Source organism: Rhamphochromis sp. 'chilingali' (assembly GCF_963969265.1).
Source record: "Rhamphochromis sp. 'chilingali' genome assembly, chromosome: 4".
Lineage (NCBI taxonomy): Eukaryota > Metazoa > Chordata > Actinopteri > Cichliformes > Cichlidae > Rhamphochromis > Rhamphochromis sp. 'chilingali'.
Genome location: NC_137948.1, coordinates 31,654,835 through 31,668,363, shown reverse-complemented (window position 1 = coordinate 31,668,363; position 13,529 = coordinate 31,654,835). Strand labels below are relative to the sequence as shown.

The 13,529-nt window shown below is 43.6% G+C and overlaps 1 protein-coding gene across 1 annotated transcript; it reads right to left on the bottom strand.

Annotated features, from left to right (window-relative positions):
- Positions 1 to 269: 269 nt before the first annotated feature.
- LOC308395501 (uncharacterized protein) lies at positions 270 to 10,287 on the bottom strand. Its single transcript, XM_080880385.1, has 3 exons — positions 10,242 to 10,287; positions 4,320 to 5,711; positions 270 to 2,330 (listed from the first exon to the last, which is right to left on the bottom strand). The coding sequence occupies exons 2-3, from the start codon at positions 5,192 to 5,194 to the stop codon at positions 1,337 to 1,339; spliced, it is 1,869 nt and encodes a 622-aa protein (XP_080736511.1). The 5' UTR covers positions 5,195 to 5,711; positions 10,242 to 10,287; the 3' UTR covers positions 270 to 1,336.
- Positions 10,288 to 13,529: the final 3,242 nt, after the last annotated feature.

The following is a 13,529-nucleotide window of genomic DNA, read 5'->3' as shown; positions in this document are numbered from 1 at the left end:
TTTCGTTTTTCCTGCAGTGTATAAAAATTGGTGTATTTCAAAAATAAAACTATGAAGACACTCAAAATAATTTTCCTGTGGTGGGAAACTATTTTGTGCAACTTTTTTGTATTTACAGTTTTGAGGGATAAGACTCTTAAATTTCTCTAACTAGAAATATATGTCAAAAAATCAAAAACGATTTTCAATTTTTTTGTAGTTTATTGCACTTTTTTGCAATTTATGTAATTACTATGCACTTAATGAATACATATTATTAAAATCTGGGCTATAATGGTTGTATTGATGTATAGCAACTTGAAATGCTCCCAAAAATGGCTCCACAGCATGTAAAAATATAATATAAGCTCTGGCGGACTTGGTTCTATGGTAGGTCTTAAAGGGTTAAAAACAGCTCTATTGTTCAGTACACATGGAGGTTCACGGGCATAATTTTTTTCTTGCACTTTCCGGTCAGTCCATCCTTTTAAGGCTCCAGAAAATGAAGAGCTGTTTTATTCAGTGTTATATTACATTTATATTATATTCACATAAAAGCCATTCTTTGGTTACAGCCAACTTAGTTATGTAAATGCATGAAGCAAAAACGTGTGCAGAGCAATGCCCTTTGCAAAAGTTCATGTTTAATAATACTTCCCAAGATTCACGCTGAATTAGATAAAAAGAGCTTTAATGTATGTGGCTCCTCCTTCCTGAAATCTTTCTCGACTTGATTTAACATTGCAAAACAGACATTAATGGCAACATTATTCAGTGAAGACCTGTCAGAAACTCTCGCAGACAGTCTGTGTATAATACAGTTTGTTCCCACATGACCCGTGAGCACAAAATACAATCAAAGCCATTAGCAAAAACAAAGAAAAGCAGAGACACATGACACTTTACCTCCTGCTGCGTTATTGTCTTATGCAAATGATAGAAGCTGTTGTAACTATGATATCACTTGCATGTAATGGCACGCTCCATAATTTATCCTTCTTAATGATAACCAGTTTTCTCACCCCGGGCTAAATAAATCTCTGGCTGTTGCCTTACGTTGATCAGTCCATTGCTCCTGCCTCCACATGCTTTAAAAAAATAAAAGAACTTATTGTTGCAAATTCAACTCTTGGGTCCCATGTGCTCCAGATGACACGGAGAGGCTTCTACACATGAAAAGAAGGAGAGAGTACAGAGCAGGTCACTTTATCCTAAAAGCAATGACTGACTCTTGCCATGGATTATTATACAATGTTAACTGCAAACTTTAACTTGGGAGCAGTGTGCGTGTTTATACTGCCTGCAGGAGAAAAGGAAGCAATTCCTCCCGGCTGATACATCAGATAAACTGCAGTTTTCATAGGCTGGTCATATCCGTTGTTTCATCCTCCGTGTCCCCAACCAGAGAGTAGGTTTGTGGTGTTTTGCTCCTGTGCTGCCCAGCATAACAGAAAGCAGCTTTGCCCAAAGTAATGATGTCTCTCTTATCAGCTGACATACTATACACTCTATCCCCCGAATGCCTCCTCGGAGGTAGCACGTCTATTTCCACAGGACTGATTCCTAAAGGTAACGGTCCAGCTTTCTCATTTAGAGAGTGTCTCCGTGTTGGCAGGAAGTCTGCTTTTTGTATGGTGTGCTGGAGGCCGTGGAGCTGGCAGGGTAACAAGGAGCTGTCGCACACGCTGGGACTGGACCGACACCAGTCTGAGATGCTGTGGTCGGAGCCCGCTCGGCTGTCTGAACTGTCTCTGACCTTCTGCCCCAGGCCCTGGACTCTCGCCAAGTTCAAGAGCCTCGGTATTGTAACCATGGATGCAGACGCCGCCACTGCAGCAGCGATAGGGCGGCGCTCAGCAGACGACACTTTGCTGTCAGTTATCCCTGCTGCAGGAGGCACCACTGTAACTGAGCTGGAGAATGATGAGGAGTTGAAAAGAGCGGCAACCTTTTGGTAGTATCGTGTCCTTATGACCTTTGCTGAGCGGTACAGGTCTCCGATGAAACAGTAGCAGATCGGATTAAGGCTGGAGTTTGTCAGGCCTAGCCACTGGGCAAACGGTCTTGTCTGCAGGAGCCAAGACGATGGCCTTTGCTCGCAGTCAATCCAAAGGTCGGCCAAGTAGAGCGGCAGCCAGGACACTGCAAATAGAAGCACTAGACACACGACCATCTTGGCAATCTTCTGACGCATCTTAAGGCGTGAGGTGTGAAGAGCTTGGCTTCGGGGATCGAGATCAGCGAAAGTGGATTTCTTTCCTCCCCATAGCCGCCTGCCCGTGAGGAATCCTATGGTGAGGTTAAAGGTCACTGGCAAACAGTAGAGCATCACAAACAGCAGCACGTTGTATCTGCAGAGGAAGTGAAGTGAAGAAGTGAAAACATTAACAATGAGATGGTAATTTCAATCTTTTCTGAAACCCTAAAATACATAGCAGCAGTTTTATGTGCAGTTTATGTGGTGGAATTCTAACATTCACATTTTGTATCGCATTGGCACCCTCCAAATGGAGCTATTGAGAAAGATATATTTTTATTGCAGCAACATTTCAAAGTTATATCTATTGCAGTGCAAGTATAGATGGTAAATGGCCTGTATTTATATAGCGCTTTACTTGGTCCTAAGGACCCCAAAGCGCTTTACACTATACACAGTCATCCACCCATTCACACACTGGTGATGGCAAGCCACTGGTGTAGCCACAGCCACCCTGGGGCGCACTGACAGAGGCGAGGCTGCCGGACACTGGCGCCACCGGGCCCTCTGACCACCACCAGTAGGCAATGGGTGAAGTGTCTTGCCCAAGGACACAACGACCGAGACTGTCGGAGCCGGGGCTCGAACCGGCAACCTTCCGATTACAAGACAAACGCCCAACTCTTGAGCCACGATCACAATCCTCTGTCAGGAAAACAGAGGATTGTTCTCAAAACTGTTCAACTTATTCCTGTTTTCACAGACGTTGGACAAGGATAAATATTGCAGGATTAAAACCAGCATTATTGTCTTAGAACTGAAAAGTGTTAATGGTATTGTTAGATAATCATCACCTCTGCTAAATGGATTCACAGACAATGAATGTCGCCACAATGGCTACAAAGCTAAAATGAAAGTGGAGAGTAGGGCTGTGCGATATGACCAAAATCTCATATCCCGATATAAGAATTCTATCGTCCGATAACGATATAAATCACAAAAATGTAACATTTTCTGTAAATTCTGGCAGCTCGACTTGCGTGAAGTGTTTCCAGCTGCAGGTCATGTAGCTGGAGTCGAGTGTTTTAACCGATGCATGAAACGATACATTTTTAGACATAAGTTTTCTTTGTGAGTATTCATTACACGGCGTGCTGCGGGGAAAACCCTGTTCTAACATTTGAGTCTAAGGTTTATTTTTTAGCACCTGGCGGCTTTTTTTTTAACTTCTCATCCGTAAATACTCTGCATACTCTTTCACGTGATTCAGTTTATTTTGAAAAGTCTCAACAGGATCTTGAGCTTTATTGTGAAAGGTTTATGTGGAACATAAACAAGCGGACACGCGATGGTTTTACCGTCGTTGTTGCTAACCACAACGCATAAAAACAGGCGCTTGTCCGTCCGTAGTGTGGTTATATTAAGTATAAGAGAAAGAGAGAACTTTAAGAAATTAATATAGCCACTACAGTGACCATCAAAACGATGAAAAAATATTGCTGTAAACGGTTTATTTTGACACCACGAAACAAACAATAGCGTAAAATGAAACATTAGATGATTTTATATCGTCATCCGATATATATCGTTATATCGAACAGCCCTAGTGGAGAGTGCACACAACAGAAGTCATTTTGAGCTACTCGGCAACCTATGATTAATGGAAACAAAACAAAGAAGAAGAAGAAAAGAAGTTGGACTCTTTCGAGCATGTTGAAATTGTCAATTTGACTCTTCAGACACCTCTGCATGATAAGTGGCTCCCTGCATATAAATATAGGACTCCTGGCAAGGGATAGCAACCTTTAACAACAAGCATGGGTGTAGAAACTGTTTTGCCTCAAATTACAAATTACTCACAAAGCTAGTCTGAACAGCCAATAGGAGCCATCTGTGATGCCTCCTCCAATCTGATGAGCTCAATTAAACATTCATTCCTGGCAGCAGAGCTGGAGGGTTAAAAAACCCCACAAGCGGTGGACATCCAACAAAAGCGTAGCCCAACAGCACTCAGGGCTGAGGGTTTGTGTCAGGAACCTCAGACTGCATTTCCATTTGTGTCGTTCACGGCTGAACTGAACTTAATCTTGTAATACAAACTAGGTCATTGGACTCTGCTACGATCTGCAGGCTGATTACTTACCCCTGTTTGAGACGATGCTGAGGCCACTCCTCCTGACAGACCAAGATGGTGAAAGTCTCAAAGCTGATCTCTCGACGCCGGTTCATCACTGCGATGGGAGCGCACATCATCGAGGACACCGTCCACACCACAGCAACAGTTGCCAAGATCCGGCGGCGGGTGAACATGGTACGAGCTCGGAGCGGCGATCGAACGCTGTAGTAACGGTTGACGCTGATCACCGTCAGCGTTAACACGCTGGCCGAGACCGAGACAGCCTGCGTGAAGGGCACCGCTCGACACAAGAGGTCACCGTACACCCAGGCGGTGTAGATCTGGCTTCCCAAGGTGATGGGCATGCACACGCACACCACAGCCAGGTCGCACACCGCCAAGTTTACTAGGAGACTGCGTGTAGCACTCACGCCAGCTAGCTGCCGACTGCGCCGGCTGGTGAGGACTCGAAGGGACATCAAATTGCCAACGAATCCCAAAATGAATGACAGGCTGTACATTACAGTCAAAGCAATGGTGCTGGGCTCGTGGAGGGTCCAGAGCAGCATGCTCTCCAGGTCTGCCAAATCATTCGAGGAAAAGTTGGTGAAGGATAAATCGAAAGAGGAATATGATGTTTGCCTGATGGCTGAGGAGGAGGTGGTGGACAAGAAAGGGAAGGCGATGAGGGAGGAGTACGGAACAACAGCGGTGGGCAGCTTAGAGGGCAGAGGCTGATGAAGAGAGCCAGTCGGGGGGATGAAGGTGGCGGGCAGATTTAGAGCGCTGTGGAAGCTGTAGCTGTGGTTGAGTTTTTGCTGAGCGCTGTCGTGCTGCAACTGTGTGGTGAAGGTGGGCTCAACTGAGCTCCAGTCCGACAGCTGGTCACGGGAAGGATCCATGCTGTTTCCCAGTGGAAGCAGTAGAGAAATATGGAAATCTCTCAGCTGGATGGCTTACTGGGTGGGTTTACCTTGGTCCATGTTAAAATCCATTCTGACAGACGAAAAAGAACAAGCCAAAAACATACATTATTAAAATCCAAAAAGGAGAGAAATCCTCATCAAAAACGTCACATCAGGTTCCACAGTCTTGCCTTGAGTTCTGCAGGTCCTTCTGAAGCGCGTGGACAAAAATCTCTTTAGAGAGATGAAAACCTTGGTTTCCCATCTTATGCCACATCCTATGAGTCAGCTGGAGTCATGACGCTGTTCAACACTGGTCCCAGTGCAGTTCTTATGTAACGTGTGGTACATTCGTTCCTCGAGGGAGTGGCTGTCTGAACCTGATAATCCACCACCAGACATTAACAGTCTTTTTCACCTTCAAGGAAGGGAAAACTCATACAAACCACCCCCCGTCTGCCTCACGCACTCGTCCTCCTCGCACCTGTAGTCCGTCATAGTGATGCAGTCCCATCTGTTTAGAGAAACCGGGCAGATATCAGAGGCTGTTTTCACCTGTAGCTGTATTAACAGCTACGCAGAACTGGCAACAGCAAATCACACATTCCTGGACAGAAAACCACTGACACGCATTTAATGACCTAAGTAAGTATGTCAATATTTGCTGTCATTTGTTTTTAGTTACAACAACCTCATTAAGAATAAGAAAAAATAATAATGTTAGTTTTTTACTTTCCTAAAGTGCCCCTAGAAAAAAAAAATCATCTAGGCTATGAACAAAGACAGAGTCCACATAACCACGTCACCTAGAAATCAAAGCAACCGCTTCTGTTAAAAGACATACAAAAACCATAAATAGTTAAAAGGTGGAAAAATGAGATAGCAGTTTGTAAAATAATGACAATATAAATACAAAGAGCTGACCCAGAGAGTTTTACTGACTGTGCATATGCGGATCATCTTGATGCTGAAAGCCTGAGGATGTTAAAGAGGCAGCCAGATACTGAAGATCTGCAACACACACACGCGCACGCAAAAAAAAAAAAAAAGACAGTAGCAAAGTTGCTCCTGGATCGCTGACAACTGGTATGTGCGCTGTAAAATCCCTCTTTCAGTCCCAAAGCGACAGCGTGCTTTGTTGTTTGGAGAGCTCTTTGTGTTTCCGTCAGCTTTTCTTTAACACTAACGAGCTCAGATGTCTGCGCTCCTGCAGGCGGGAGCACCGAGCCCATCCGCCACTGCAGGACTGAATATGTGAGAGGAAGGGATAAAGAGTCAGGGAGCGAGCAGCTGCTGCCCGACACACACACACACACACACACACACACACACACACATACACACGCATACACCGCCTCGTACTCAATCACACTGCACCTATGGCACTTATGAAACCCTATAATCAATCAAAAAGTGTCTCACTTCACTCCACAGGCTCCTGTGTGCTAAAGTGAGGGCACTCTGTGTTTCAGTTACAACCCATAAAATTGACATTTGCCTCTTCTCTTGACACACACAAACAGAGGTAAACTCAATTCTGTCTTCTGATTGATTACAGGAGCCAAATGGCTTAGTGACTTGTAGCTTACAGTTCTGCCATCGCTCTGGCAGCAGCTACGGATTTTGACTGAATGAGTGAAAAAGCTCAGTGTTTAGATCCTATATATATCCGTAATCTGCCCAGCTATAGTAACCACGTTCCCCTGGAAACAAACGGGTTAATGATAAATGGCAGGGTCAGATTTATTGCCTGCTACAGGGATAAAATCAAATACTGGCAAAGCAGATGTTAGCCCAGTTCCCCAGCACCCGTGTTTGAGAATATACATGCAGCAGGCAGAGCTTGTAGCTATATGGATACTGAAAATTATCCTGTGTGTTGGTCACTTCTGATTCAATTAGAAGCGTATTGTATGATCAAAGAAACATCAAATGTTTTTGTTTAAGAACAGCGCCTGAAACTGAAGGAGTTCACGGTTATGTTCAATCAACATAAATGGAGTACTAACCAAAACACAGGATATAGCTACTTGTTTACGGTCTTTTCGTTATTATTCCCTTATTATTACCCAGCTACCTTTCAGAGCATCACTGAAGAAACCAAAACCAATAATTATTGTACATGGAATTCATAAAAAAGAGCAACTCAAAGACACCGCTAAAAGATTAAAGGAAGATGTTCAAAACACATCAGATCTCAGTAAGTCGCCACATCGTTTGATGGAAATGAAAATGATCACCCTACAGAGGGCTGAATTCAAACCACGCTGCTGACTAGTCTATTTAATCCAAATTTCATTGCAACAACTCAAAATAGTACTCAGTAGTTTGTATGGTCCCCGCGTGGTTTTATGCATGCTTGACAACATCGGGGCGTACTCCAAATGACAAGGTGCATGGTGTCCTGGGGGATCTCCTGCCAGATGTGGGCCAGGACATCACTCCCGGAGCTCCTGGATAGTCCAAGGTACAAACAGATTGCAACAGATAGACAAGAACATAATGTCCCAGAGGTGGATTTAGGTGAGGTGAGCATGGGGGCCAGTCAATGGTATCAATTCCTTCATCCTCCAGGAACTGCCTGATAGTTTCACCAAATGAGGCTGTTGCCTAGCCCAGGGGTGGGCAATCTCAGTCCACGAGGGCCGGTGTCCCTGCAGGTTTTAGATCTCACCTTGGGTCAACACACCTGAATCACATGATTAGTTCGTTACCAGGCCTCTGGAGAACTTCAGGACATGTTGAGGAGCTAATTTAGCCATTTAAATCAGCTGTGTTGGTTCGAGGACACATCTGAAACCTGCAGGGACACCGGCCCTCATGAACTGAGATTGCCCACCCCTGGCCTAGCCTGTAGAGGTCTGTGCGTCCCTCCATGGATATGCCTCCCCAGACCATCACTGACGTAGCGCTGGTCATGCTGAACTCATAAAGTCTGTTTCTTAATATTTGGTCAGAAACTGTTACACCTGCTAGAGGTCCTTTTGAAACTCTGGCTGTGCTCAAGCTGTTCCATGTGTCCAGCTGATGGGTTAAGGACCTTCTACAGCCTGTCCAGCTCTCCTAGAGTAACTGCCAACTTCCTGGAATCTCCTCCGTAAGACTGCGCTTGAGACACAACAAACCTTCTGGTAACAACATGTATTGATGTGCCATCCCAGAGGAGTTGGACTATCTGTGCAACCTCTGTAGGGCCCAGGTATCGCCTCATGGTACCAGTTGTGACACTGACACCAAAGCAGCTGAAACTGATTAAAACCCCTTCTGCTACTTAACTCAACACATCAACAACCCAGTGGTGGAATTGACTTGATGCAGTGCTCTGATTAAAATAGTGTTCCTTGAATTTTTTTGAGCAGTATATTTTAACGTCAAGTTTGTTCATAGCCTACTTTGGCTTTGGTGACAGCTTTCGAACTCCGTTCTCTCAACCAGCTTCACGAGCCCATCACCTGGAACCTTTCCAATAACTATGAAAGAAATTTTATAATATAAAAAATATGCTGAGATTTAATTATTAATAATGGATTGGATTTATATAGCGCTTTTCAAGGCGCCCAAAGCACTTTACAGTTCTACTATTCATTCACTCTCACATTCACACACTGGTGGAGGCAAGCTACAGTAGCCACAGCTGCCCTGGGGCAGACTGACAGAAGCAAGGCTGCCATATCGTGCCATCGGCCCCTCTGGCCAACACCAGTAGGCGGTAGGGTGAAGTGTCTTGCCCAAGGACACAATGACCAGGACAGAGAGCCCAGGGATCGAACCGGCGACCTTCCGGTTACAAATGCACTTCCCAACCCCCCTGAGCCACGGTCGCCCACAATTTCATGCTTTTTTCAAATATAGACAGCATAAAAAACATGCTGCTGTGCCATTGCATCACCCGTTGGCTTGCACAGCAGCGATTTGTCAGACATAAGGGAGCCAATCCCAAACATATAGTGTTTTTTATTGTTTGTTTCTCTCTGAGTGGGACAATAAATTATAAACTTAATGTTGTGCTGCATTAAATAAGACTTGAAAGATACCATAAAGTCATCAGAAGAGTGCTTACTGAGGTGATAAATCACGTCAGCAGCAGGGCAACTTTCTGACTTGTCTTACTTTTCTTTTGAAACCAGAGGTTTTGCCCTCTGTTGGCCACCAAGTGCGTCTGCATTTCAGGCCCTATACCAGGGGTCAGCAACCTTTAACACCCAAAGAGCCATTTGGACCCAGTTTCCACGAAAAAGAAAACACTGGGACATCTAAAATGAAGATAACACTGTATATATTGTTTTTTCTACCTTTATGCTTTGTGTGAACAACTAAAGTGTGTTGCTCATGAAATCCATGAAGTGCTACAGAGAAAGTTACATTTTATTTATGTAATGAACACATTTTGAACTGTTAAAGACATATAATAAAAGGAAAGACACCCAGCTGAACTAAAATGATCCATGTAGCAAAGAAAAACCGTTGAGAGCCGCCAGCCTTATATCGCCTTTGGACTTTTGGAGCCTTGACCTGACTTTTAAAAAAATCAATTGGAAAAAAGCACTATGCTGCTAAAAAAAAATGAAAAATAAATATTCGCAAAATTCTGCATAAATATTTATTTATTTACTTATATTTATTTTACATGGTAAATGTGTGTGGCGGGGCTTGGTCTGCAGCGCCGCTGCAGGGGAGGCGTACGCACCTGAGCTGCACCCGCAATCACGCCTCGCCGCCTTAAAGTCTGTGCTCTCTTTGCTGTTGTGTTGTCGGGCTGTGAGCTGAAAAGCTACAGCCGGCTGTATGCGCACAGCAACCGTGTGTGAAAAGTGGTCAATAAAGAGATGCCGAAAAGCGTGTTCATGGAAACATCGTCAGGTCTGCCGTGATATGTTTACAATGGGACTTCTGCTCCTGAACCTCTGCGCACAGTGAAGTCACTTTCATCTTTACGCAGGACTGTAAGCTGTCATCTGTGACGCGGGAGCCGTGTTTGTTTTTAACATAGTTCGCGATGGAGCTGCTGACATAATGTGGATCCGAAGATCCATAATTGGCCTACCTGGGGTTGAAAGTCTCGATAAATGCTGGCATTTCGGCGGGTACACCGGCTTCTGCGAGTGTGACGCTTATTTTGAGCGACGAAAAATAATAAAATATAATTTTATTTTTATATTTCAATATCACAATAATGTTTCAATTTAGAACTACAAGTTTAAAAAGAACTAATACAAAAAAAATACACGTCAGCTAAATACTTGTAATTTATTTTCCCAAACCACATAGAGCCGCAGTATAAGGACTAAAGAGCCGCACGCGGCTCCGGAGCCGCAGGTTGCCGACTCCTGCTCTATACTGTTTGCTGTGCTTACTGTCTGCAAACAGGGCCATACAGTTGCTCATCATGCAGTCCCTTTGTATACTCAGAGCATTTTATAACATGCAGACCAGTTACATGCTGGTCACAACCGCTGAAGGAAAATTATGCAAATTAATCAAATAGGACAGAATAATTGGAGAGGCTAGTGTTACTGACCCTATCGCACCTTGTCTCCGTTAACACTGATAATCACTGAGCTCAGAGATCTCTGAGGTGACTGCAGCAATGCACAAGACCTGGGAAGAATAGCCTGTCCTGCTAAATAGGAGCTCGCATGAGGAATAAATGTCCATTTTTCTATCTAATTAAATTGGAATGTTATGTTAAAATGCCATGGACCTTGAGCACTTGGCTTCTTCTATTCGGTGAATTAATAATTGCCTGTCACAAAACATTTTTATCAAAGGCTGAAATTCATGCACACACTGCTGTCAGTCGCTCCACAGTGGACTAATTTATTTGGTAACAGGTCGACAGGTTGCATCTCCCGTCCATTTTTAAACATGGAGTTCATGGCTGATGGCAAAATTGCCCCTTCTCACACTTTTAATGTGGGCCAAGCAACACATTTTCTTTGGCGTGTGCGAAGAACAAAGATGATAAATTTAACTTTAAATCCAGGATGATGGCTTTTGACCTCATCTGATGCATTTACCCAGTCCACTATGAAATATCTGATTAAAAGATGAATATTAAATAAAAAGAGTATAGTTTGCATTGAAGAGAAGTCTCGATCTGTGACATTAAAAGAATTTTTCATTCATTCCGTACAATAATGCAAAGAATCCTCCACATCAAACACAGATAAAGAAGAGAAAAGAAAATCTGACTCTGAGATATTGACTGCTGGCATGAAAAGTTGGTGATGAAGTAATGAGTCAGCTCCTGATATTTATTATTTAACTCCATTTTAAAGACTAAATCATTTATGTTCCCTGCAACTCCCACACTCGGTGAGTCTAAGCTTGCAGGTCTGTGACCAAACCAGAGATTTGCTCACAGAACTTGTAAGTAAACCTCCGAAAAAGTTTTCATACATGATTCAAAAAACAAAAAGACATCACATTTATCCATAAAATCTGAAAACTACCAATCAATTTGTTTTCTTTCCTCTCAAATTTGCCCTCTGGCTGATGATTATGCTGACATTAGTATTATTAAGACCAAAAAAAGTACTGCAGTAATACAGCTAATGATGTATAGCAGGGGTTGGCAACCCTAGGCACGCGTGCCACAGTTGACACGCGAAGGGTTAACTGATGGCAGGCCATAGCTGGACTGGCCATCGGGCATACCGGGCATTTGCTCGGTGGCCCGATGATTTTTTTTTATTTTTTTTTGTAACGGTATAAACAATGAAAGGTGTTGGATTGGCAAGATGCTGGCCGGTGTGTAAAAATAACTCAGTTGTTTGGTGGTGGCATCGCGGAGCTTCCACAGATTCAGTAAAATTAACAAGTGGTGGAGGCCAGCACGTGGATGAGGGAGATCGGAGGCAGGACGAAGAGAGACCCAAGGCGGCCGCCGGTCCGAGTGTCAGGTGAACTGAACTTCAGGTAAGAAGTTATGAGCTGCAGTCTATCTGGGTCAGATATAAACCAAGTTTAGGTGGAATTTATTTTCGTTGTGCTGACTTTTTACAGTCAGTTACAATAACTCGTACTGCGTTCTAGCCAGCATGACAGAGTTTCTATACAGCTGGGTGGGTGCTCTGATGTTACTGATGTTGAACTTTATTTAATTCATAAGGTTAGTTAGTAGAGTTGCCAACCGTCCCGTAAAAAGACGGAATCCTCCCGCATTCAGAGAAATTTTAAATGGCACTCGCCATCAGAAAGGTTGCCTACCCCTGACGTATAGCATTAAAATGATGAATTTGATGGGCTTGACCTGCGTCCAGCATCTGTGAGCAGGTTTGGCAGGTATGTGATGTTTAAATGAGCTGCAGTCCTTTTATTAAATGTAGGAGCAGGAAATGAGAGTGTGCTTTTTGTTAAGATAAAAAAATTTCTGTGACCTTGAATGCTCATTGCTGACAAATAAAATCCATGGCGCAGAGTTTGCCAGGTGGGTAATGTGCACTGCACAGAGTGAATGCTGCAGAGGAAGTGCCCGTTTGTGGATAATCTGAGAATGGGTGTTTGCAGCACCTTGTTTGGGGACTGTTTCTGTTTTTCAGCATGAAAAGGGCAGGGAAAACAAAAGGGCAGCAGTGGCCGCCCACTTCTTCCTGTACACCTATATACATCTGAATCAGTCTGAATCAAATCACAGCATGAGCTGTGCTCAAACGGAGGTGTTTAGTCAGTAATGTTAGATTTGAATGTTTTAGGAAGATTCACTGGCTTTTCTCGTCTTACCGACCGCTCAAAATGCTTCAGACTAGAAGTCACAATTTACCATGCATTCATACAGGTGTTGCACTTTAAGCTCTTCGTTTGCTTCTCATCCACAGCCAATTCAGTATCACTAAATAACCTAGCTTGCATGTTTTGTTTGGACTGTGGGAGAAACTGGAGTGCCCAGAGGAAACCCACGTAAGCACAGGGAGATCGTTCAAACTCTGCACCGAACCACTGAACAGCTGGACCGCCCTGTCATATAGAAAGTGTTTTTCCATTTACTATTTGAGGATTTTTAATATTATTTTCACTTTCTGGAAATGTTTTTGAAACTTCTTTTTCATAATCCAGGAACCACAGTGGGCCTATAAGCAGTACTCCGAAGCCTGTTAGCGAATCTGTTATTTATCACTGCTGACAAAGTCGTGTTTAAAGATAAAATAATAGGTACAATCACTGAATTCACCAGATTTTGTTGATTTTATTGAACATTAATGAATGAATTCGCAGAATATTCTCGATCCCGTTTTCTCCTATTTTGCACACCAGTAATGCAATTAAATGCAAAAACGAGTGAGTTACTTTCACCTGCTCCCTTATTCACAAGGGATCGCCACAGCAGGTAGCT

Bases quoted from the DNA above. Each gene is read 5' to 3' on its own strand.
- LOC308395501 (XM_080880385.1), bottom strand. From the start codon at position 5,194: ATGGATCCTTCCCGTGACCAGCTGTCGGACTGGAGCTCAGTTGAGCCC. The intron at 2,331-4,319 runs GTAAGTAATCAG...CTTCCTCTGCAG, and splicing joins CAGCATCGTCTCAAACAGGG to ATACAACGTGCTGCTGTTTG.